Source organism: Calliphora vicina, chromosome 1, assembly GCF_958450345.1.
Source record: "Calliphora vicina chromosome 1, idCalVici1.1, whole genome shotgun sequence".
NCBI classification, from domain to species: Eukaryota; Metazoa; Arthropoda; class Insecta; order Diptera; family Calliphoridae; genus Calliphora; species Calliphora vicina.
This window is the reverse complement of record NC_088780.1, coordinates 165,216,031-165,239,324: the sequence shown is the minus strand read 5'-3', so window position 1 is coordinate 165,239,324 and position 23,294 is coordinate 165,216,031. Positions and strand designations below refer to the sequence as shown.

Genomic DNA, 23,294 nt, shown 5'->3' with positions numbered 1-23,294 from the left:
AAAAACCCAACACTTAAATGGAACAAACTTCTTCAAATAAGAAATTCTCTGTTTGTTAAAGATAACAGACAATAACTACTAGATTCATACACCCACACCTTCACATAGACAGTAATACTCATACTCATACACCTACAGATACTAAGTATTGTTAAGATTTTCTATTATTATACAGTTCTACATACTAGTTGGTATTACTGTGGATGATGACTGGGTTATTTATTTGTTTGTTTGTTAAAGTGTCTGTCTGTTGGTTTATCTGTTTGTATGGATATTTCTGTGTTTTTATGTATTTGACTCTTTTGGCTGACTGTTATTTTGTAGATTCAAGTTCTAAGGTAATTTATACGGATTATTGAAACCTGCTTAATCCTTTGATACCTTAACCTTTTTTTCACCCCTCAACCTTCTCTTAACTGCTCCTACAGCAGCCTGTTCCTGAGTTATTTTTTCTTCTTCTTCCTTTAAAGAAATCTATTTTTGTGTCAGTTTGTTGTTGTTGCCATGTCACTTGGTCAAAATTATAAGAGTGTTAGCAGAATACAAATGATTCTATGATGAATTAGACAAGATGTATTTCTTTCGAACGTCTTACAGCCCAATTGCTGCCAGTTAGTAAAAGCAAAAGATGTTTGTTTTATTTAGTTTTTAAGCATTCGAGTTAAAAAAGAAAATGAAAAAGGGTCCTTATTTTGTGTAGCTGTGTGTGTACGTGTGTCTGCCAGTGACATTTATTTTATTTGCTAAACTGACAGCAATTTAAAGAAAGTCAAATGATTGTCATTGTTAAGATACTTAAGTGGTCAATTTTTGTATTGCTGTTGTTGTTGTTTGAAATTATTTTTTGAGGATTTTTGGCATTCTTGTGTTCAGCTCTAAATTTATGTTATTAAATGGAAAACAATTTATTATTGTGTATTAAGAAATTATTTAATTTTACTTATCTTTTATATTCTATTGTGTTTTCTTTTCTTTATCTTTACATTTTTAGATCACATGACAGAGAGAGTGGTGATTATGCAGGCTCTATATCAGATTTACAAAGTGTTACATCCCGCCTTAGTACAGTATCGGTAAGTAATTGAATTTTTGATTTATAAATTGAATTAATTTTTATAAGACACATCTTAAGGCACACTAATTGGAAGTAGATTGAATTATTAAGTTTAATATGAAACAGTGCGGATGAAATAATTAAAGATTTGTAATAATTTTACATATTTCAACACGAACTAGGTTTTAAAATTAATAATAACACATTTTTAAATCGATATAAACGTGCAGCCTACTTCAGGTAATGGTCAAAAATTGTAATTTTTTAACTAAACTCTACACGCAGAGAATAAATATAATTGGGCATGGTTACTGTAACCATTTAAATAGTGTTACAAGATTTTTAACAATATTATAGTCACAGTAACTATTTACATGATTGTGGTAACCATAATATGGTTAATTTATGATTCACATGATTGTATCAACCATATATATGGTTACAGTAAACAAATATATGTTTGTGGCAACCATATTTATGATGAATAATTTTATCATAATATGTTGTTCTTAGATTATGATAAGCCTTAAGCCGAGAGCAACATAATATGATAAGTCCTTCATCATATGAATGGTTGTCACAAACATATATTTGTTTACTGCAACCATATGGTTGATACAATCAGGTGAATCGTAAATAAACCATATTATGGTTACCACAATCATGTAAATGGTTACTGTTACTATAATATAGTTAAAAAACTTGTAACAATATTGAAATGGTTACATTAACCATGCCCAACTATATTTTTTCTCTGCGTGTATGTTTATCATTGAAAACTAAAAAAGTCGCATCGAGTTTTTCAAATTTCTTTATAAATTATAATATTAGAATTGATCTGTTATTTAATTGTTAACTGTCCTCTCAAAAACGTGCACAGTAGAACAAATTTTGTTAAATTAGTGATATTTTTTGTAGCATTTATTGCTGTATAACTTAAAAATTCGTAATTTTTTAAATTATTTAGGTTTTATTTTGAAACATTTGGACAATATAAATTTATTCAAAGTATTGACCATTGTTAGCTATGACCTTTTCCCATCTTTTTAGCAGCATAAGGATTCCGCGCCAAACTAACTGCTCATCTTTTGAGGCCAAGAACGAATCAAGCCGATTAAAAAATAGTATTCGAACGGTTCAAGTTCCGTGTGGCCGCATATTCTGGGCGTTTTTCGTTCTAACCAATCAGTTGCATTCGATACAAATTCCCCTTGATGGTCTGGGGAGATTACAGCAGTTCGTAATAGACAATATCCGTTTGGTCCCACCGAATGCACAGTACTACGTTGGCGCCATGGATATTTGGCTTTTTTGTCGAATCTGGTGGTTGGTCGGGCTTCTCATACGATCTCTTTCGCTTCGGGTTATCGTAATGAGTCCTTTTATTATCGCAAGTAATGATTCGATACAACAATTTCTTTCTTTTATAGCGTTCAAGCCGCTTTTCGAACATGCAAAATCGTCTTTCAAGGTCTCTCGGCTTCGATTTGTATGGTACCCAATTTCACTACTTTTGGATGAATCCGGCTGGGGGGTTACTCTCTATTGCGATGCGAAAGAAAAACTGAACAATTGGTACCCTCTACTCCGTTTTCGCATCGCAAACAAATGTGTTTAAAATGTTTTTATTTACATGTTTTGACATTTCATTTCGGTATTGTTTATTTTGTGGTACCAGTGTTGCTTATTCTTCAACTTATTTTGCGAAAACGTTTGCGTAGACGATACAAAAAGACTTGATATTTTTTCAAAACGGTGATGCAATGTTTATGCACAAAAATTAACTACTTTTTGCACCAAAATCTACTTTTACGCAAAAGATTCCATGCAATAAAGGTTAAAACAGAAAGTTTTCCGCTCTAGATTAGAAACATGTGCCGTTTTTTACAAAAATGACTAAATTTTTTAAAAAAAAACTGGTTTTTCACTGAAAGCCCTTTTTGCCAAAATAAATTCCTTTCGTATTTTGCTCAAAAATACAATTTCACAAAATTTTAATAAACAATAAATTTGTATTGCCTTTATTTTCTTTCATAAAATTTGCCACAACCATATTATAGCACACTTACCTGATTTCCTTTAAAACCAATTCAAAAAAACAAAGTTTCGTTTTTCTTGCAAATCGTTTTTAAACACCTGTGAGAAAAAATACTCGTACATATTTATGTTTCATACTGCATTTTTTATTTTTATTTTGTTCACTTTGTTGCTCGTATTTTCCAACAATGTTCTTTTGCAACAAAAATAATGATGACAATTTATTTGTGAATTAGTTTTAAATTGAAGTGTTAATGTTGCTGCTATCCTATCGATGCTTGCTGGATATACGGCACAAGTGCAAATAATCTGAAAAGTCCGCCTTTGTTGTTATTGTTATTCGGGTTGCCTCTTAATGCCCAAACAAAACACTTTACTACAGCTTAACAATTTACCCGAAAAAAAAATAGCAGAATGGACGAGGAGGACGGACCATCATTCTCATCACACGGTTGAGATGAGAACTTAAACACATATTCCCATACACTGATATAAAAGCACTCACATATACAAATACACTTTTGCACCAAATTGATAAAGTGCAGTTGAGCAAACAAAGTTTTGTTATTGCAGCAATATTTTCTTTTCTACTCAGCCACGACGGTCTAGTGGCATGAACAGAACAACACGAAAAAGGAAAATACTGTTTAATATATATAAACCTGCAACATCGCACATTTAATGTACACCGACAGACAGACGGACAGACACAAGTTCGCCATTTTGCTTTCTTTTGTTCAATTGTTTTGTTTCGATTTGCTTGAGAGTTGAATGTTGTGATTGTAGCCATTTGTTGAAAGCAAATTGTTTAAATTCTCTTACCCTCACAAAAAAAAAAAAAAATAACAAAAAATATGTGTAATGCTCTGGTTCAGGTGTATAGTTGGTGACTGGAAAACGGAAAACGCTTAACATAAATTATTGTACAAACATGTTATGGGATTTATTTAAAAGGATAATTATTGCTTATGTAGAATCAATAGCCATTCATTGATTGCAATTTAGGGCTTATTGCTTAAATGTTTTAAAATGTTTATCGCCCAAAATTTAAACTTCTGGTTTCAAATTTTCCCAGTTAGCATACTTTTCTTTGTCGTTTTGTGTATTTTGCATAGATTTGTTAAGTTTTTGTGAATAATATATGAGTCAGTTTGCTGTTCTTGAAAATATAGTACATTGTTAAAGAACCGAGTAAAAGAAAACTAGTTTTGAAACCAACATTAATGTGGTTTAAAAAATACTGTGGCATAACATTATGTTTAAATATAACGTTTTACTTACACAAATAATCAAAATTTTAATGAAAATTTAATGTTCTTTACATTTAATCTCTATAATTCTTTCTCTCTTTTACTCTTCAGATTTCTACCAACAATTGCACGGCACGTTATCGTACTTTAAGCGGCGGCATTGGGGAATCGCCCTCATTGTCACCCAGTCCCTCATCGGATTATGAAGATATTGGTGCCACACGAGCTTTGCCACCAAGTCTGGCGGCCAAGGCTAAAAAGAATGGAGCCGTAGCTACTAAATCGAATACAATGAGCCAAAAGGCCACAGTACATCATGTAAGTGGGGAATTTTTTTTAGTAAATAAAATTGAATTTTTAAAAACCAATACGCATTAGGGATTTTTAAAATTTTTCAAAACAAACCAAAAGTTGATTAAAAAAGAAAAATAATTTTTGTGCTTTAAACTTCTGATTTCGATAATATTTTGTGTACATGTCTTCGTTGGTATATGAAATTTTAAGTTCTCCAGAATTTCAAAATTCTATTTAGTTTGGCTATAGATGTGACCAAAATATCAAAAGTGAAACTGCAACTTTAGAACAGTTTTTATCATTTTTGACGATTACATTTTTCAACGCACTTGTGTAACAGTAAATATTTCCACAAATTAAGAGAGCCATCCGTATCTCATATAAATATAACAACATATTGCTTTATGATATAATATGATACTGATTTTTCTAGAAATCCGTTTCTCATCAAAACAAGATCTAGCATAGAAAACCGCCCATGATGAAAGGATATTACAAAATAGGTATCTTCATATTTCCAAAGATTTCCATTAAATATGAGCCATTGCACAATTAACAAGTAAGAAGCTATATGTTTCGGATGTGCCGAATCTTATATACCTTTCAACAAATTATACTTTAAAATAAATATTTCAATTTTTATAAATAAACAAAATTTTAATTATTTTCGATTTTTTTTTCGAATTCGTTTTTTAATTTTTTTTTTAAATTTTTTTCCAATTTTTTTTTTGAAATTATTTCCAATTTTTTTTTTAAACTTAAATTTATTTTTTTGGAAAAAGAATTTATGAAAAAAAATTTTTTTTTTGATAAAAAAAAATTCCCATTAAGAAATATTTTTCCCGATTTTGAACCATTTTAGGTCCAAGCCTTATATACAGTGACGGACATTACAATAGAATCACTATCAATATTTCATTTAAAACTAGGAGCAATCATAAGGATTGGTGTGGGCCAGAAAATATAAAGAAGTGGCAAAATGTGTTGTGGACGGACGAAACGACCATTAATTTAATTGGTAGTGATGACAAGATATGGGTTAGACGTCCAAAAAATGGCAAAAATCAAAAACGTTTAAACATGATTAGGGAAATATTATTAAATGGGGATGCTCTTCTTGGTATTGCGTTGGACCAATTTATTGGATTAAAGAAAATATGGATAAGCACTTGTATGTAAATATTTTGGAGAATGTTATAAAGCCACATGCAGAATGGAATATGCCCTTAAAATTGCTCTTCCAGCAAGATAATGACCCAAACACATCAGGTCTTGCCAAAAAATATTTTTTTATATAACAAAATTCATGTTATGGAATGGCCGTCTCAATAACCAGACTTAAATCCTATGGAAAATAGTAAAAGACAAACTCGGACCTGAAAAATTGAAAAACAAGAAAGAACTGGCAGAAAATTCAGGAAATATGGTATGCAATTTCCCGATCTACATGCGAAAGTTTGTTAAATTCAATCCACAAAATAATTGATATGCAACAAAATATTAAGAAAACAACGAATTCTTATGATGATTTTTTATTTTTAATAATTTAAGACTGATTGATTTGACGTCGTTTTTAACATAAGAATGTGTTATTTTTTATTTTATTTTTTTCTATTTATTGTTTACGTTATGAGCATTAATATATAATGAACAAATTTTAAATTTTGAAATCAAATTTTGTAGTTTTACAGCTTTAATCGAATTCATATGTAGTGATTCTATTGTATAGTCCGTCACTGTATCTAATCCAGATATAGATAAAAAAAATAAGCAAACAATCCAGGATGTCCCGGTTTTTGGGCCGATTTTGTCGATGTTATTTAGGGGCTACAGAAAGTTGATTTCAACATACAGGCGGACTGACGGATAGACGGACAGACAGACATGGCTATATCGACTTCGCTATCTATAACGATCCAGAATATGTATACTTTGTGTGGTCGCAAATGAAAAATATAGAAATTACAAACTGAATGATAAACTTATATATACCATTGCCACTCATGATGAAGGGTATAAAAACATATACAAAATTCAGTATGGGACCACGAGTTAGACCTAGAGATAACAGCACTATAGGGTGTATGACTTAAAAATGCGTTATTTACAATAGATGGCGTATCTTTTGAACAAGGATTTTGTTGGTTTGATGGTTTGTGCGGTTCAGAAGTGGTGATTTTGCCACGGAAGACTAAGATCGCCCAGGCCAGCGAAAAAAGTTTGAAGACCAAAAATTGGAGGCATTACTCCATGAAGATTGTTGTAAATTTAAACAAGAGCTTGCAAAATCATTATCAACTATTTCTAACTATATCCATGGCGCTAAGGTAATGCTCTGTATTTGGTTGGAGGATGAAATCTGGCCAGACCATCACATGGATTCTGTAACGAACGTTACTGTTTCTTTTGAAGCTAGCATTGGCCGAAAAGCGCCCAGAATATGTGGCTAGATATGAAAAGGTAATATTCCATCGTGACAATACTCGGCCACATATTGCAATACCTGTTAACAACTATTTAGAAAGAAGTTGTTGGGAAGTTTTGCCTCACCCGCCATATAGTATAGACCAATTTTAACCAAACTCTCACAACAATAGATTTGCTTCGTATTCTAGTGTTACGATGTGTGTACACTAAACCAAATTTCTTATGAAAATATTTAATATTTAATTTCGGTTTCACATATATAAGAAACTCACACATAGACGGTACCCGCGGGCGTACTGCTGGAGACCAATGGTCTAGACCATTCCCCGTCCGAATACTATTTGTTTTGATCGATGCAGAATGCTCTCTCTGGAATATTCTTCACTTTGGAACATAGTATCCGAAATTGGCTTGAGTTGTTCTTGGCCTCAAAAGATGAGTAGTTCTTTTGGTTGTGAATCCATATGCTGCCAGAAAGATGGGAAAAGTTCATAGCTAACAATGGGAAATACTTTGAATAAATTTATATTGTGCAAATGTTTCAAAATAAAAGCTAATCATTTTGAAAAATTCTCGCATTTTTAAGTTATACAAAAAAATATTAACGTTTTTGTGTAAATTTCATTATATCATAATATGTTGTTCTTCGATTATGATATCCAGAAGCCGAGAGCAACATAATATGATACATCCTTCATCATAAAAATGATTGTCACAAACATATACATACTTGTTTACTACAACCATATATAGGATTTATTCAATCATGTGAATCGTAATTTAACCATATTATGGTTACCGCAATCATATACATAATTACTGTGACTTTAATATAATTAAGAAAATTGTAAAAATATTGAAATGGTTACAGTAAACATGCACAACTATATTTTTTCTCTGCGTGCAATAGTTTTAGTACTAGACTAATAATTGGCTCTTATTTTACTTCCGCCTTATTACTTTTAAACATTTTTAATTTGTTTAACACAGACATAGTGGAGGCAGTAAACTTTTAACAAAAGCTTTTTTTATTAAACAAATACTTAATCAAATTATATTTAAAGAAAATATTTATTTAAAATTTATTAATGATTTGCTTTTAGGATGATCCTTTTAAACTTTTTTTTTGCTCTTGCAAATAAGCCAGCCATTTCCTGTCCCATGAAACCTTGTATATTTACAAAACATTTAAAACTCCCTTTTAACCCTTAGCCTTATACAAGGGAAAAAATATAAAAAATTTAAAGTTTAAAACCATTTATTATTAATTATTGTTTGTTTGTTTAGATTAACCAACGATGCGTATATTGGTTTTTGAACTTTCTAATGATGATTTAAATATGAAAAAAAAAACAACATAAAAACCGAACAAAAACAAAAGTATAAAAACAATCAACCAAGACTAATATAAAAATTATTTTTTACTTTTTTTTCTATATTCTCTTTTACTTTTGTTTTATTTTATTTTTTTGCGAATAATCTTTATGCGCCCTTGGTCTCACTCACATAAACTTTCATTTGTACAATAATTGACTGTGTACGTCAACTTTGTCTGGGTCGCCTTAAACATGAACGGATGGATGGTTATTTGGATGGATGGATGGATGAAATATATGGCTGCCTGACTGAATCAATGTTGCTGTAAATGTATGCGTGTGTTTGGGGGAAATGAAAACTTTTTAATAAAACAACTTTAAAATCCACATCACAATTTTGAAAAACTTTGACTTGTGCAATCCTTGCTTATGCCATGATACTTTTTACTACTGTTTGCATGTAAATTGCTACATGCTCCTGCCTCAACTTGGTGCCTGGCGCGATGACTATGATGATGTGGATGATGCTGTTGCTGTTTGCTGTAACCTCAGACTAACGAAATGCGAAACTCACCAAAGGAAATTGGCACATTTAATGAGAATGGCGTGCGAAACTTTGTTGCCACAAAGGATACTTCAAGGGATTTTAGCAATTCTCAAGATAATACAGATCGAGGAAGTATGAGTGATCAAGCCTTTGCTTGTTCAGCAAGTTCGGTTGAAAGTTTACCCAGTGCTTCCGGTTCAAGTAAGTACAAGTAGTTTTTGTAGCATGTATAGTTTTAACTTTAGAAAAACAACAACAACTACAACACACACACGTACTCTTCAACATATTGGGTCTATTAACAATTGTAATAGATGGTTGGTTGTTGGAAAGCTAGCTACATCGTAAATGGATGAATGAATGAGTGAGTGGAGGGTTGGTGCGGCTGAATTTGCCTTGATATTTTGTTGTTGTCTCTGATGTTGCCATTATTTTGTTGTTTATATACAATGTGCTTTCTTGTTGCTTATTTTAGTTGTGTTTTTTGGTAGTTGGGTTTAAGTGGTTTTTTGGTTAAAACTGTGGAAATTTTTGAAAACTTAATGAATTTTTAATATGCTTCCGGAATGTTTTAAGCCTTCGTGCATGCATACAAAAACACTCATTCACTCACACACACACACTCCCACTCTCTCAAACACACACACACATACACACTCACCAACATAAAGACATTAAAAAGCTTCTAAAAAGCAATACAAACATGTACATACACGTACTTAAAATATTTCTATGAGTGTATGTATGTGTGTTTGCTAATGCACAACTATCTAGACTTTTCAACAGGATTCATTTTCTCCCTGACTTTTTTTTCTATTTTTTTGGGGGTAATTTTACGTTTAGCTAAAAAAGAAGCAGTAAGTGGGGTTGTCGTATTGGTACGTGTGTAAACTAGAGAGAGAGAGAGGGTTGGAAAGTCAGGAATTTAATGTGCTTTCCTTTGTATGTTTTAAGCGAGAACTAGAAACTCTATTAATGAACAAAAATAAAAAAAAAACTAAACTTTATTCCTTCAAGTATTTTCTTTGAATAATCCACTAAAACAACTAAAGCAACTTACAAAAAAAAAAAGAAAGACCGGAAAATACAACACACTTGAAATTTTGCGACAAAGCAAAAAAATTCTTCCTCTTTGTATGCACACAACTCTATGAGTGTGTTGATTTAACTTTGAAAAATTGATGAAAATTTATTTTCCACCAAACTCAACAGCAGAAAAATAAAAGAAATTTATAAAAAATTAATTAAAAATATTTAAAATTGTTTTTCTTTAACAAAACTTTTTCCTTGTTTTTTTTCTTTCGTTTGTTTTATATCAAAAAAAAATATATGTTCAAACACAGGCACTCAAGCTTTAGTACGTCCAGGCAGTCCACAAAGTTCCATATCTACAGATGATCGTACCTCGTTAGCACCATCGATATGTAAAGCAATAGCACTTGTCGACAGTATGGCAAATCCTTATGATAAGGATGCACTTAAATTTAAGGTGAGTATCAAAAATCAAACGACTAAATCTTGCACACAAACACTTGAAATAAAAGTACAACGTGGTAGTATATAAATAGTTTTCCTTGTAAGACTAGTAGCATGAAGTTGGCAGAAAAAAAAAGCAACAACTATAAAATTATTATATATAAAGCAGCCATAAAAAATTGTCATACAGTAAAATCTCTCAAAGGAAATTACGTTTTCTTTTGTTTTATAATCATATTAAAGCCTTTTTAAGAAATTACCATTAACTAGTTTTGAAAATACATGTAAATACTTAACTTTCAAACTTTTCTTCTACGACTTGGACAAGTCAATACAAAACATTTGAATTTTTTCAGTTTTTTAAGCTTTTTTGCGCTCGAAATATAACTTCGTTAACTTATTGTTTCTAGAGCCTAATATTGGATATCTTGGCCTGAAAATCCTGCGAATACTCTGTTTCAAAGACACCTTGATCTTTTGCTTGTCTCGAGGGAAAATATATGTATATTTCCACTTCTCACATCTGCAAAGAAGATTGGATTTCACATTCGTGTTAAAAATTTTTAACTTTCTACGCTGGGAAAGGAAAAACGAATTTAAAATGGGTCAAATCTCTTCATCCGAACCGTTGTCACAAAGTATACAGAGGCGTCACGAGACAGAAAATAATATAGTTCTATATTTGTTTCATTTTTAGTAACTGCCCTTTTCATTTTGTTTTAGTCTTAATTTTCTGCCGCAATAATTCAATTTCTTTCCGATTTAGTTTGATGCAATCATTTATTTTTGTAATATTTCACTTTTAATTGCCATTGTACATGTGGAGTTTTATTTTGCAAATGTAAAAAACAACCAAGAATTTTGTTGCATTTAAATTTACACGTAAACAATACACACATTTTTATAATTTTCCATTTTAAAAAATTTGGTGCCACAGACTACGAAAAAATTGTCTTACAAATTTATTTGTTTGTTTTGTTCACATTTCTTTGTCTACCAAATTCGTGTTGTATATAGCGTTTTGCTTTAACACATCACTGATATTGTAGTACAAAATATATTGCTATCTCTTTTTATGAGAACTGCCCTAACATCTGATTTGGCGTTTTTGAAACGTCAAATTTGACACTTCTGTATATTCTGTGCCGTTGTTTTAGGAAATTTTGCTCCCAAGATAGCAAAAATGGCTGACATATTCTATTTGAGACATATAAGGACTGAGATCGAAAAAACATTAACACACGTTTTTCATTAAAACTTTCAACCCAAGTATTATTTTTTTTTTCTTTTGATCCGTTTTATGTTGTAAATCTGAAAAAATGAGTGATGAGAAAAAAGTGCGTACTAAAATTATTAAATGTTTTCAACAAAACCCGACTTGGTCCTACAAACAGTTCGCAAAAGAATCAATGGTCTTCCGTCAAACTGATTCCAATGTTATTAAACAGTATCAGGAGAACTTGTCCGTTGATAGAGCCAATAAATAGAAAGCATTTTCAAAAGAGCTCCCAACACATCCGGTAGGAAAGCAGTCCGTTTGGCGCACACAGAGAAAACAGATTCGTGATAGCAACCGAATTTGTTGCCAATCGAATGATTCTAACTTAGTAACCGAATTTTACAGTTGTGGCTACAAAATTTTAGATGGGATAAACAAATTTTGGTTGCTGCAACCGAAATTCTTCTTTATCAACTGACTTTCTGTTTATAGAATCGAAAAATTCTATGTTTGCAACCGAATCATTCGATTGGCAACAAATTCGGTTGCTATCACGAATCTGTTTTCTCTGTGCAGTATTCGGATTATTTGGTACGAAAAGTTAAAGCCAATGCTTATTTAACAACATTCAAGGCTCAAAAAGTTCCTGACAGGAACTATGCTAAAAATTTAGAGGCCAAAGACAGAGCACGAAAATTGAAGTAAAATTTTATAAAAAAAAATTTCGCAGCTTCCAGTTACCGATGCTCGAGGGAATATTGTAGAAAAGTTTAGGGCTCAAAAACAGCAAATGTTCTCACAAATTTCGTGGTATGGCAAGCAATATGGTCCCAAAAAGGCTAATGGTGACACTGAGGCTGGTATTTATGGGCCCAATTTTTAAAGAGATATCCCAATGGTTACATTCCCATCAATATTTCAGACGGAGTTTTACGCCATCCTTATATGCTCAAATAAATTTTTGAGAAGGAGATTAAGGGGCGTTTGGATTGCTGGACATCCTTGAATGAACTCGGTGCTCACAATGAACTCACCTAGGGCTAGGTAACTGGCAGTAAAGGCTACGCTGGTTATGAACAGACCGCCCGACGATAGTTCTTTGGCATCCCACGCGGATAAACTATGGAACGTATTCGTTCTTGGGCTTACTCACCGGACACTGTGGTTTAAGGTATCACCAATTTATTTTAGGTAATGTTGAGAATGAACACTGCAGGTTCTCTGAACTTCATGCTGTAACATCTAAGCATGTTCTTTGCGACAGCCCAATGCTGGAAATGTTCAGAACTAAATGGCCTCGGGGACGTTGTTGATCAGTTAAATTAATGAACTAACCAATATGAATGTTAGCTGATATACTTCTCAGTGAAATAAAGCTGGAGGTCCACACTACACATTTTACGCTTTCTCGCATTCTACACGGCTGTCAAAAAAGTAGAATCAAAGTTACAAGTACAAAAGCGTAGAATGCCTTGACGCGTAGAATGCTTAAAGTAGATCTACTTTCTACTTTAATAAGCGTCACAAGCAGCGCACGAACATGTCAGCTGATTTTGACAATTTATATTCTTTTTTTAATGTGTATTTTTCAATTTTAATAAATTAAAACAAGTTTAATGGTGAAAAAATAAATAAAAGCTGCAGAAAAGCGACGTTTTTATACCCTTCACCTTCGTGAGAAGGGTATATATAAGTTCCGTTTGTAATTTCTACATTTTTCATTTCCGACCCTATAAAGTATATATATTCTGGATCCTTATAGATAACGGAGTCGATTAAGCCATGTCCGTCTGTCTGTCTGTCTGTTGAAATCAATTTTCTGAAGACTCCAGATATCTTCGGCATCCAAATCTTCAATAATGCTGTCAGACATGCTTTCGAGAATTTTGATATTTAAAATCAGCAAAATCGGTCCACAAATGGCTGAGATATGAGGAAAAAACCAAGACAACCTCGATTTTTACCTATTTTTGACCTATATCTGGATTACTAAGACATTAATATAGACAATATGGATACCTAATGATAGATATTTCAAAGACATTTGCAACAACGTATATAAGACCATAGTAAGTTGGACCTAGAATGGGTCAAAATCGGAAAAAAAATTTAAATTTAAAAAAATTTTTTCAAAAAAATTAAAAAAACAACTAGAAAAAAAAATAAATTTTGTTTACCTTAAAATATTTAAAATTTTGAAGTATAATTTGGTGAAGGGTATATAAGATTCGGCACAGCCGAATATAGCACTCTTATTTGTTTTAATAATAAAACAAAAAATTGACGCTTAAAAAGCATCGCATGTAACTTGAAGCGTAGAATGCTAAGTAGGTATGAAAAGCATGCAATGCTTTGACGCGAAGATGCGTAGTGTGGACCTCCAGCTTAAGATCATTGCTTTGATGGTACTTTTTCCCTATTAATGTTACCATAAAAGAGAAATACTATTTCGATTCTATAATGGTATGTTTTGAATTTTCTACAAATTCAGTGAGACTCCACAAATGGCTACTGGTTTTGTACGTATTTTATAATGAACCTAGAAACATTAAATTAGACTTCAATAAGACTAAATCAGTTAGAATCCACAAAAGGGAGACATGGTGTAAATTTGTCTTCCTTTCACTGAGAAAAACAAATAGTTGTATATTACCACAGCCATTATTTTAACACGAAAACAACAATTTATGATTGTGGCAACCATAATATGTTACAGTTACCATTCACACGTTTGCTACAATAATATATATATGTATGGTAATTAAGTGGCAATATGATTACAGATATCATGGCAATTATAACTGTAACATATTATGGTTACCACAATCATATAAATAATTACAATGACCATAATATTGTTGAATAATCTTGTAATCATGTTAAAATAATTACTCCTATCATATTACAACTAATTTTTACCTTTGGCTGTAATATTTCCACACTGACCAACAAAATGTCCTGCATTAAAGCTTCAATTTAAAAGTAAAGCATCTCTAAGCCTCAAATACCATTATATTTATGAGCTTTTACTGTACTTTGCAATAACCATACATACAAACATATTTATACATACTCGAACATAATACATCTTATGAAAATCCTACTTAAACGGATATTTTTTTTATATTTTTTTTTGTTTTGCCTTCTTTGAGCCATCATACTTCATTGACTTTATGATGGATGTTCTTTCCGTACTAAAGACGCAAAATATTTGTGTGTGCCTGGGTGTTTTATACTCCCAGCATCTTTTCATCTCATTGATAATGATGCTATAGAAAATATTACACAAACTTACACTTCCTTGCAGACACTTACAACCATTACTATACATAGTAGTAAATTTATAAGTATATGTATATCGGCAAAATATTGTAAATTTTTTAAAGAATAGTAGAGTGGTGTTGCGAAAATATATTCTACAGTATACAAGGCTAAAACGTTTATATACTTTATATAGATTGTGTCCTTTTATTTTGTATACAGAGCACTTGCTTCTTGTTGTTTTTTTTTATTTTTATTTTTTGTTAAGCTACCTTTATTTATTTTACTAACTTTGTTTTTTGTATTTCGTTTTTCATCCTCTTATGCTTTGCAGAAAGGTGACATAATCGACGTGTTGTCAATGAACGCTTCTGGCATTTGGAAGGGTCGTTGTCATGGCCGTTTAGGTCACTTTAAGTTTATAAATGTAGAAGTGCTGCCAGATCAACGTTTAAAACATTCGCATAGTAAAAATTTGGCCGGTCTGACGGGCAAGAGCTTAAGTGGTGCTCACAGCACTGGTGTCCGTCATCTCAATCATAATAATGGTCCTCACTCTGTAGAGGATTTATTAATGCGTATTGGTTTAAAGGAATACACATCCGTATTTGTTTTAAATGGGTAAGTTAATGAGTTTTTTGCACTCCAGAGTAAAATTGCGTTGTCCACTCATACTCTCATATTGATTTAATAGCAATTTGTATGTGTGTATATGTGGTGGCGAAAGAAAAAAACTAAAATCATCCCTTTCAGTTTTTTGTTGTTAATGTTTGCATTCATTAATCTTATTTTGTTACATTTTGTAAATGTGTGTGTTGTTTTTTCGTCTGTATTTCAATTTTTAGCTACGAAGACCTGGAACTTTTTAAAGAGCTTGAACCTGCTGATTTAGATTACTTGGGTATAGTTAATCCAGAACATCGTGCCAAATTATTAACAGCTGTGCAGCTTTTACATGATATGGATTGCAGTAAGTTTACAATGATTTTGTTTTTTCTTTTTTAGTTTTCCATTTCATTGTTCATTAGTACAATTATATATAAATAATCATTAAAGACAGACCGTTGATTGTTTAATAATATTGGTGCTTGGGGCAGTCATTGAACTTTAAGCTGTAACGAGCTTTTCAAAATATACTTTAAGTAATTGTCTTTAAGTTATTTTTGAAAATGATTTCTTTAATTCTAAATACGACAACTACGACACTTTTCATCCAAAACTTCTTATTATATTGGGTGTATAAATTAAAAATGCCGGATTTTTTTAAATGTTTAGTTTTTATTTTGAAACATTTGTATAATATAAATTCGTTCAAGGTATTGGCCGTTGTTAGTTATGACGTTTTTCCATCTTACTGGCAACATATGGATTCCGAGCCAAAAGAACTGCTCATCTTTTTAGGCCAAGAACGAATCAAGCCAATAACGGATACTCTATTCCAAAGTGAAGTGTATCCCAGAGAGAGAGAGAGCGATCTGCATCGATCGAAACAAATAGTAGTCGGACGGGGCACGGTCTGGACTATAAAGCGGGTGAGGCAAAACTTCCACTTCATTCTAAATACTTTTTAACAGGTATTGCAACATGTGCCCGAACGTTGTAATGATGGAATATTACGGTTTCATGTCAGGGCGTTTCGGTCAATGCTCTCTTCAAACGAATCAGTTGCGTTCGGTACAGGTTCCCTGTGATGGTCTGGTCAGATTTCAGCAGCTAATTATATATAGGATCATTTTGCTCCCACCAAATACTGAGAATTACCTTAGCGACATGGATATTTGCAATATCGTCTTTCAGGATCTCTCGGTTGCAATTCGTATGGTACCCAATTTCCCTGCTTTTGGATGAATGTTGCTGATCGCAAATGTTTTGAAATTTCTTCTTGTGTAGCTCCCAATGATTTTGCAAGCTCTTATTTAGATTGAAAAGAATCTTCATGAAGAAATGCCTCCAATTCTTGGTATTCATACTTTTTTTGGCTAGCCTGGTCGATCTTTGTGAAAATCACCATTTCTAAACGGTGCACGTTGAAACCGACGTAATACATTCACCATAAGCTTTGGTGAGCTATCGGTGAGCTTGAGCGGCACTTTTTCTTTCTCTGTTGTCGTAAAATTCGACATTTTCGAATTAAAAAAAAAACTTTGAGTTCAATAACTAAGTAAGAATAAATGACAGATATGTACCCTTCAAAATGACATAGAAGTTATTAAAAACAAAAACCGCGTTCAAATAATACGTTGACTATTCGGGGTTGTTATAGAATCCAATCATTGTCGGAATCGGTTTTGAAAGAAAGTGCTCTCAAGCTCACCAAAACTTATGGTGAATGTGTTACATCGGTTTAAATCGGTGTTAAATATCGCATTTTAAAGTCATACATCCAATAATATCACAGAAACGATGAAAACTATTAAAGGCAGTTAGAGATCGATGTCCAAGTGATCCGTAAACACTGCTGTTATCCTCGAAATTTATTCCTTTTAATATTCATGAGTTGTATAGTGTGCTTCTCAATGTATTCCGGTTATATCTTCCTTACAACATTGTACATACTCTTTCTGAGCAATCTGTTGTCAGCCTCATTACCGCATCATTACGATGTAAGTATTTTCCCAGTTTGTCAATATTGCGGCTTGACAGACACTAGTTTTGTCTTGAGGACTTTATCCTGACTTCAACACAGAAGACTACAAATCATACGCACACTTCATCATATATCTATTAGTTTTCACCCTTGCGTTGTATCCAATGGCTTTTGTTTGAAGCTGTCACCTTCGGAATACCATTACCTTCGAACGCTTTTGTAAGCTATTGTGTAATCAATTATCTTTCCTTGCAAATGTTACACTTAGAAGTCGTTCTATCGAAGACTTAAATAAAGTTGAACGGTTGTAAAACTAGGTCTTTCATCAGTTCTTATTCATTATATATAACGAATACGATTATTGATGTTCGTAAGTATGTGGAAATCAATATCGAGCATAGTCCCGAATTGCTGGGGATAGCCGCTACATTAATGATTCACTTGGGATAAAAACAAATAACTTATTAAACAAATGATTTTTTACCACAAAAAGGTTGCTTACACTCTCCTTGAATTCTTTCTTTTTAGCTTTAAGTTTCCCTCAAACCGGTTCAGATGTTGATATTGCTGGTTCCAGTTCGGAAAACGATGAGGCTCGCTTAAACAACATCAACAAGAAGCATGGAGCATCGCCCTTTGGTCGGCGACATTTTCCCCGGGACTCCGGCTGCTACGAAGGATCACCCGTGCCCACCTCTCAGACACCCACACAAAACTTAACTTCCAACGATGACAACAACAGCCTCGATGATGTGGTTACGAAATGTTCCAGTGAGATTATGAAACGAGTAGAGAGTGCACGAAGAATGAAAGATAATCCCTTTAAAACAAATACCGCTTTACCGAGTCGAGTAGGTAAGAAGGGTCTCTTGGGCACCGGTCTGCTGCCAGATGATACTCTAACACGAGGTGGAGGTCTGAGCGAGAAGTCCAGTGATTCGGGTGTTAGCAGTAGTTCGTTGTCTTCGGGTCCCATGAAAAATAGCACTTAACATTTGCCCACCATACTCGCCCATGAACTGCTATTGGGCGTGCCCATGTCGAGTAGTGGAGAAACTTTGTGTGGCGCTATATCGCCCACCACATCGGTGGCCTCAGCCGTTATACCTGGCTGTAGTAATACAGCAAACTATTTAAGATCTCTAGCCACCGATGAAAATACCTGCAATACACTGCCACATGTAACAAGTGCAAGTGCGGCCAGTGGCCAACTGAATGCCTCCACTACTGGTGCGGGTTTAAGCAACAATTTACAATTGAATCGTAATCTGGTAATGTTGCGCAATCATTTGCGCAAAAATACCAATAACATAACAGCAGGTACAGCAGCGGTAATAAATACTGCAACAACTAGTGGCAGCAGTAGCAGCAGCAGCACCAACATTACCACAGGCAGCAGTCGAGAGATTACAAAGGAACAATAGCCCAGTTCTATGGCCAAACAACTACAATACTACAACATCATCAGCGTCATAAGTACGTATGTATTAAATTAAATTATAAATAATATTGAATAAAATCTATCAATCTATCTATCTATCTACATAGATACATATATAAAATCATAAATATATTTATACAATATATTTAAATTATATAAGTATATGTATATGTATATAGTAGGTACGAACGAGTATAGTATAAACTACATAATTTAAGTCTGATTCTTTATATGATAAATTTATTTAGTTTGTTCTTTTGTTTATGTTTAATTTAAATTAAGTTTATTTATCTTGATATTTTTTTTTATTTAATCCTTAAGCTTAAAAATAAAGCCAACAAATACCACTAAAAAAAACGAATGTTTATCCTTTAAAGAGGGTGAATTTACACTCAACGAAATACTGTTTAGTTGTGAGTTTAAAACAAGCATTTATTTTTTTTGTTTAAGTTTCTTAAAAATCAATCTCGTTTTTTTGGATTGATTGTATTTAATTCTAATTCTTTACTTTTACATTTTTTATAAATATAAATTGTTTAATAAATCATTTGTTTCTATTCTATTAAGACTTAATTTTGAATATAAGTAAAACAAAAAATGCTGTGATTCTTTAAATAGAAACAAAAAAATAATAAAATTAAAGAAAAAAAAAAACAATTTTGTATAATGTTTCGTCGTTCAGTTCAAATGTACAGTGTAAAAAATAAATTTAAATTATAATAAAAACTAACAAAGCAATGCAAACATATAAAACGAATATAAAAACAAACAAACGAAATATAAAGAAAAATCAATAAAATACAATAGAGACATTTTTTAAAGTATTTTATATTAAATTATACTTTTCTCAGGTGATGGCATTTATGTATTGTATGAAAGTTTAACAAAAAACAAAAAGTTACAAACAAAAACAAAATAAATAAACAACTTGCAAATAATTGAAAACACACACTCACACACACAAATAAACAAAAACTAACTAACTACACCCACCCGCCCTATTATTATTTTTGTACCAGACTAACAAAATGGAAACACTATTTCGAAACTAATTTCCATAAAATTATGAACCCAGCAACAAAATAACTATACCATTTTTCATAGCAATTAAGAAAATTCCAATTGAAATTTCGAATTTCAAATTTAAATTGTGAAAATTCTAAGAGCCTTATTCAGATACACGATAGGTAAATAATTTTCAAATTTTTGTATGAAAAATACTCAAAAAATATTTGAAAAATTAGTGATTTTCATATCAAAATTTTTAAATTGTTTTCTTTGAGTAAATTCCAAATAAAATTGAGAATTTTAAATTAAAATAGAGAAAATTGTAGTTCCATAAGGAATGTTATCAGAATCACTTCAGATTCTTTAAAGATATCCTTGGAACTAGTGAAGTCACAATTGCTTCTGGAAACAATTCTGTGGAAGGATATTGTAATTATAAAGCACTAGGAATTTTAAGCAACCAGTTCTTTGGCACTACATCATTTTTATTTGAATAGAGGACATTATTCATGATATTGAGAAAATTCAAACTGAAATTGCGGAAATTTGAAATTGAAATTGAGAAAATTCCAAATAAAATAGAAATTGAGAAAATGTCGGTAGAGGTTAAAAACTGTTTGTTGCTACATTTTAAGAGAATTTGAAAATCCAAATACATCATAGTAAGCAAATTCCATTTGAAAATATATTTACATTGTGTTTCTCTTAAATTTTTCCCAATAAGCACCCAAAAAAGTTAAATTCAAGTATTTGACATTTTATTAGAATTCAACTTGAATTTCAGCCGCTTTTTCAAGTATTTTTAAAGTTCTAAAATGTTCAAACATATTTTTAAATTTTTATTTTCTTGTCAAACAAATACATAATAAAAACGAATAAAATATGTAAAAACAGAACAACTAATAAGAAAATTTTCACAGTTATTAGCAAAATTAAAGTACATAAGCAAGTCCGTTAGCAAAACATAAGTAAGTAAAATCAAAATATGTTATTAAAAGAAAAATATCCACATGATATTGTTTAATTTTTCCGACTTCGCACAGAGTTTTACATCATACATGAAACGCACCTATATTTGGCTTCCTAGAAGATATCGATAATGGTAAAAAATAAATAATGCTGCCTACAAGAATCTTACTTTTAAATGAAAATATATTCAGATTTCAGTATAAATACCTTTAATGTAAATATAGTTTTGCAAAATAAAAATAATCTACATAAATCAAATTTGTTGTTAAAAAATGCTTGAATTCTACTATTTTTCGACTTGTATTGAACTATAATTAAAGGGTTGAATTAAACTATATTTCAAAGCTTAAATTCAAGTATTTTTTCGATTTGTATTTCATTGTAATTCAAGGCTGTCAACTGTATTAACACTGTAATCTTCGACTTGAATTCAAGTATCCTTTTCACTGGAGAATGCTATTGAAATCAAGTGTAATACAACTGTATTTCAACCCTTGAAGTTTGAATGTATGACTGGAATTCAACTTGTTTTACACTTGAATTCCAGCAAAAATGCTTATTGGGTTCCATTTATTGCAAAAAAAATCTATTTATTGAGTTAATACAATTTTTCTGAAAAAATGTGAAAAAAAAATTTTTTCTAAAGAGTCACATTTCGAATTAAAATCATAAAAGTAAAACAAATTTTATCAAAAAAACAGTATCAACTCAAAATACAACAAAATTTAAATCAAATAATTTGATTATTTTTAACTTGAATAAAGGCTCAAATCAAAATAATAAATTTTTTATGAAACTATACGATGCATTTCTATTTCAACTTTTGTATTAATTCAAAATAATACCGTTTTGTCACTACATTATCACCAAAATGGGCTCACATGTGCGATATGTAGATCCAAATAAATTGAGAATTTCAAATTGAAATTTTCATATAAAATTGAGAAAATTCTAAATAGAGAATAGACATAGAGCGGCCACTCTCCTGTCAAAGACCTAACTAAGTTGTCAAAAACCGATGTGGTGAGAATTATTATTATTATTTGGAGTAATTTGTTTTTTTTCTAGTTTCCGCTCTATGTTTCTCTATGATAGAGAACCTAGACAAATAAATATAGAGCGGAAAGAAAACATTACTCAAAATCGTCCCATATACGAGTATTGATTTTGTTTTCACATATGGTCAATTCACAAGGTCTCTTATCAGTCATATTGCCATAATGTCCTAATATATCACGACTCGGCAGCTCGGCTTAACCGACTCTTAGGCATTCGGCACAGGTCTCTGCTGGTTGGTTACATTAACACAATAAACTAGCATACAGAGTAGTATTATTTTAGGACGTTTTTTGCTTGAAAAACAATAAAAATAATTGCGAAATATTAGGATATTATGACAATTATTACTTAGGTTTTTCACCGCCTAGGTTTTTAACAACTGAGTTAGGTCTTTGACAGAGGAGTGGCCGCTCTATGTCTATTCTCTATAGCTGTATGTTTAGAATTTTCTCAATTTTATATGAAAATTTCTCAATTTCAATTTGAAATTCTCAATTTATTTGGATCTACATATCGCTCATTTGCTGCAACATTGCTATAACTCAAAATTCGGGTGTTTTGAACTGAGTAATACAAAATATGCGCTGTTCTTTAGTCTTTCATATAGTTTTATCAGTTTTAAAAAAAAATCAATTATTTTTTGTATGAGAGTGTTTTTTTTTTTTTGTTGTAAACGTCAAAATGAAAATTCATGTTTTCTCGTATATTTGACAAGTAAAATATTTGGGTTAAATACAGATTAGAAAGATATTAGTATCTACTATTTAATGTGCTGTTTTTCTATGAAATTCTAAATTTCTTTTTACAATCTTCTCAATTTAATATTGAAATTCTTATTTTAATTTAGAATTTTCTCAATTTGAATTTGAAGTTCTTACATTCATGTGGAATTTCAATTTCATATGGGATTTTCTCGATTTCAATGAACAATTTTGTAGTTATTCACTGGTTCTATACTAGTTCTAGAGAGTACTTATTAGTTCCACCGCTATATTTTGGAACCAATTTAAAAAACATTATTTTTTTAAAAAATAAAAGGTTATGCCCTCAAAAAATTGGAAAATTAATTATTTTTTTACAAATAGTACACAAATTAAATATTCCCTGGACAACTGTACAATGCCTTATAAGGCTAACATCTATAAATAAACAACTGAAGCAATAAAAATTCCTCATCAGCGTAACAATTTGAAACATAAATCTTTGTGAAAGAACTAGTTTCAGAACTGTTCCTAACAATGGGAGTTGGCTCCGTAAAACTTCCCTATAACTAAAATTGGTTCCAGAACCGTTCTAAACAACGTTTAGAACCAGATCTAGATGTGACAATTTCTAATAATAATCATTGA

The 23,294-nt window shown here is 31.4% G+C and overlaps 2 protein-coding genes across 2 annotated transcripts in view; both read left to right on the top strand.

Moving 5' to 3' along the window:
- Nucleotides 1-18,460, top strand: part of LOC135948654 (uncharacterized) — a 210,233-nt gene extending 191,773 nt beyond the window's left edge. Inside the window, exons 11-17 of the mRNA XM_065498027.1 lie at nucleotides 992-1,073; nucleotides 4,453-4,659; nucleotides 8,931-9,126; nucleotides 10,269-10,414; nucleotides 15,216-15,502; nucleotides 15,727-15,851; nucleotides 17,997-18,460. Coding sequence (XP_065354099.1) covers nucleotides 992-1,073; nucleotides 4,453-4,659; nucleotides 8,931-9,126; nucleotides 10,269-10,414; nucleotides 15,216-15,502; nucleotides 15,727-15,851; nucleotides 17,997-18,460 — 1,507 coding nt within the window. The remainder of the gene's footprint in view (nucleotides 1-991; nucleotides 1,074-4,452; nucleotides 4,660-8,930; nucleotides 9,127-10,268; nucleotides 10,415-15,215; nucleotides 15,503-15,726; nucleotides 15,852-17,996) is intronic.
- A 45-nt stretch (nucleotides 18,461-18,505) lies between these two features.
- Nucleotides 18,506-18,998, top strand: LOC135948653 (uncharacterized). The gene has a single exon (XM_065498026.1). The coding sequence runs from the start codon at nucleotides 18,506-18,508 to the stop codon at nucleotides 18,890-18,892; it is 387 nt and encodes a 128-aa protein (XP_065354098.1). The 3' UTR covers nucleotides 18,893-18,998.
- The last annotated feature ends 4,296 nt before the right edge of the window (nucleotides 18,999-23,294 follow it).

What these genes read in the sequence shown, in the direction of transcription:
- LOC135948653 (XM_065498026.1), top strand. Translation starts at nt 18,506, where the DNA reads ATGTCGAGTAGTGGAGAAACTTTGTGTGGCGCTATATCGCCCACCACA.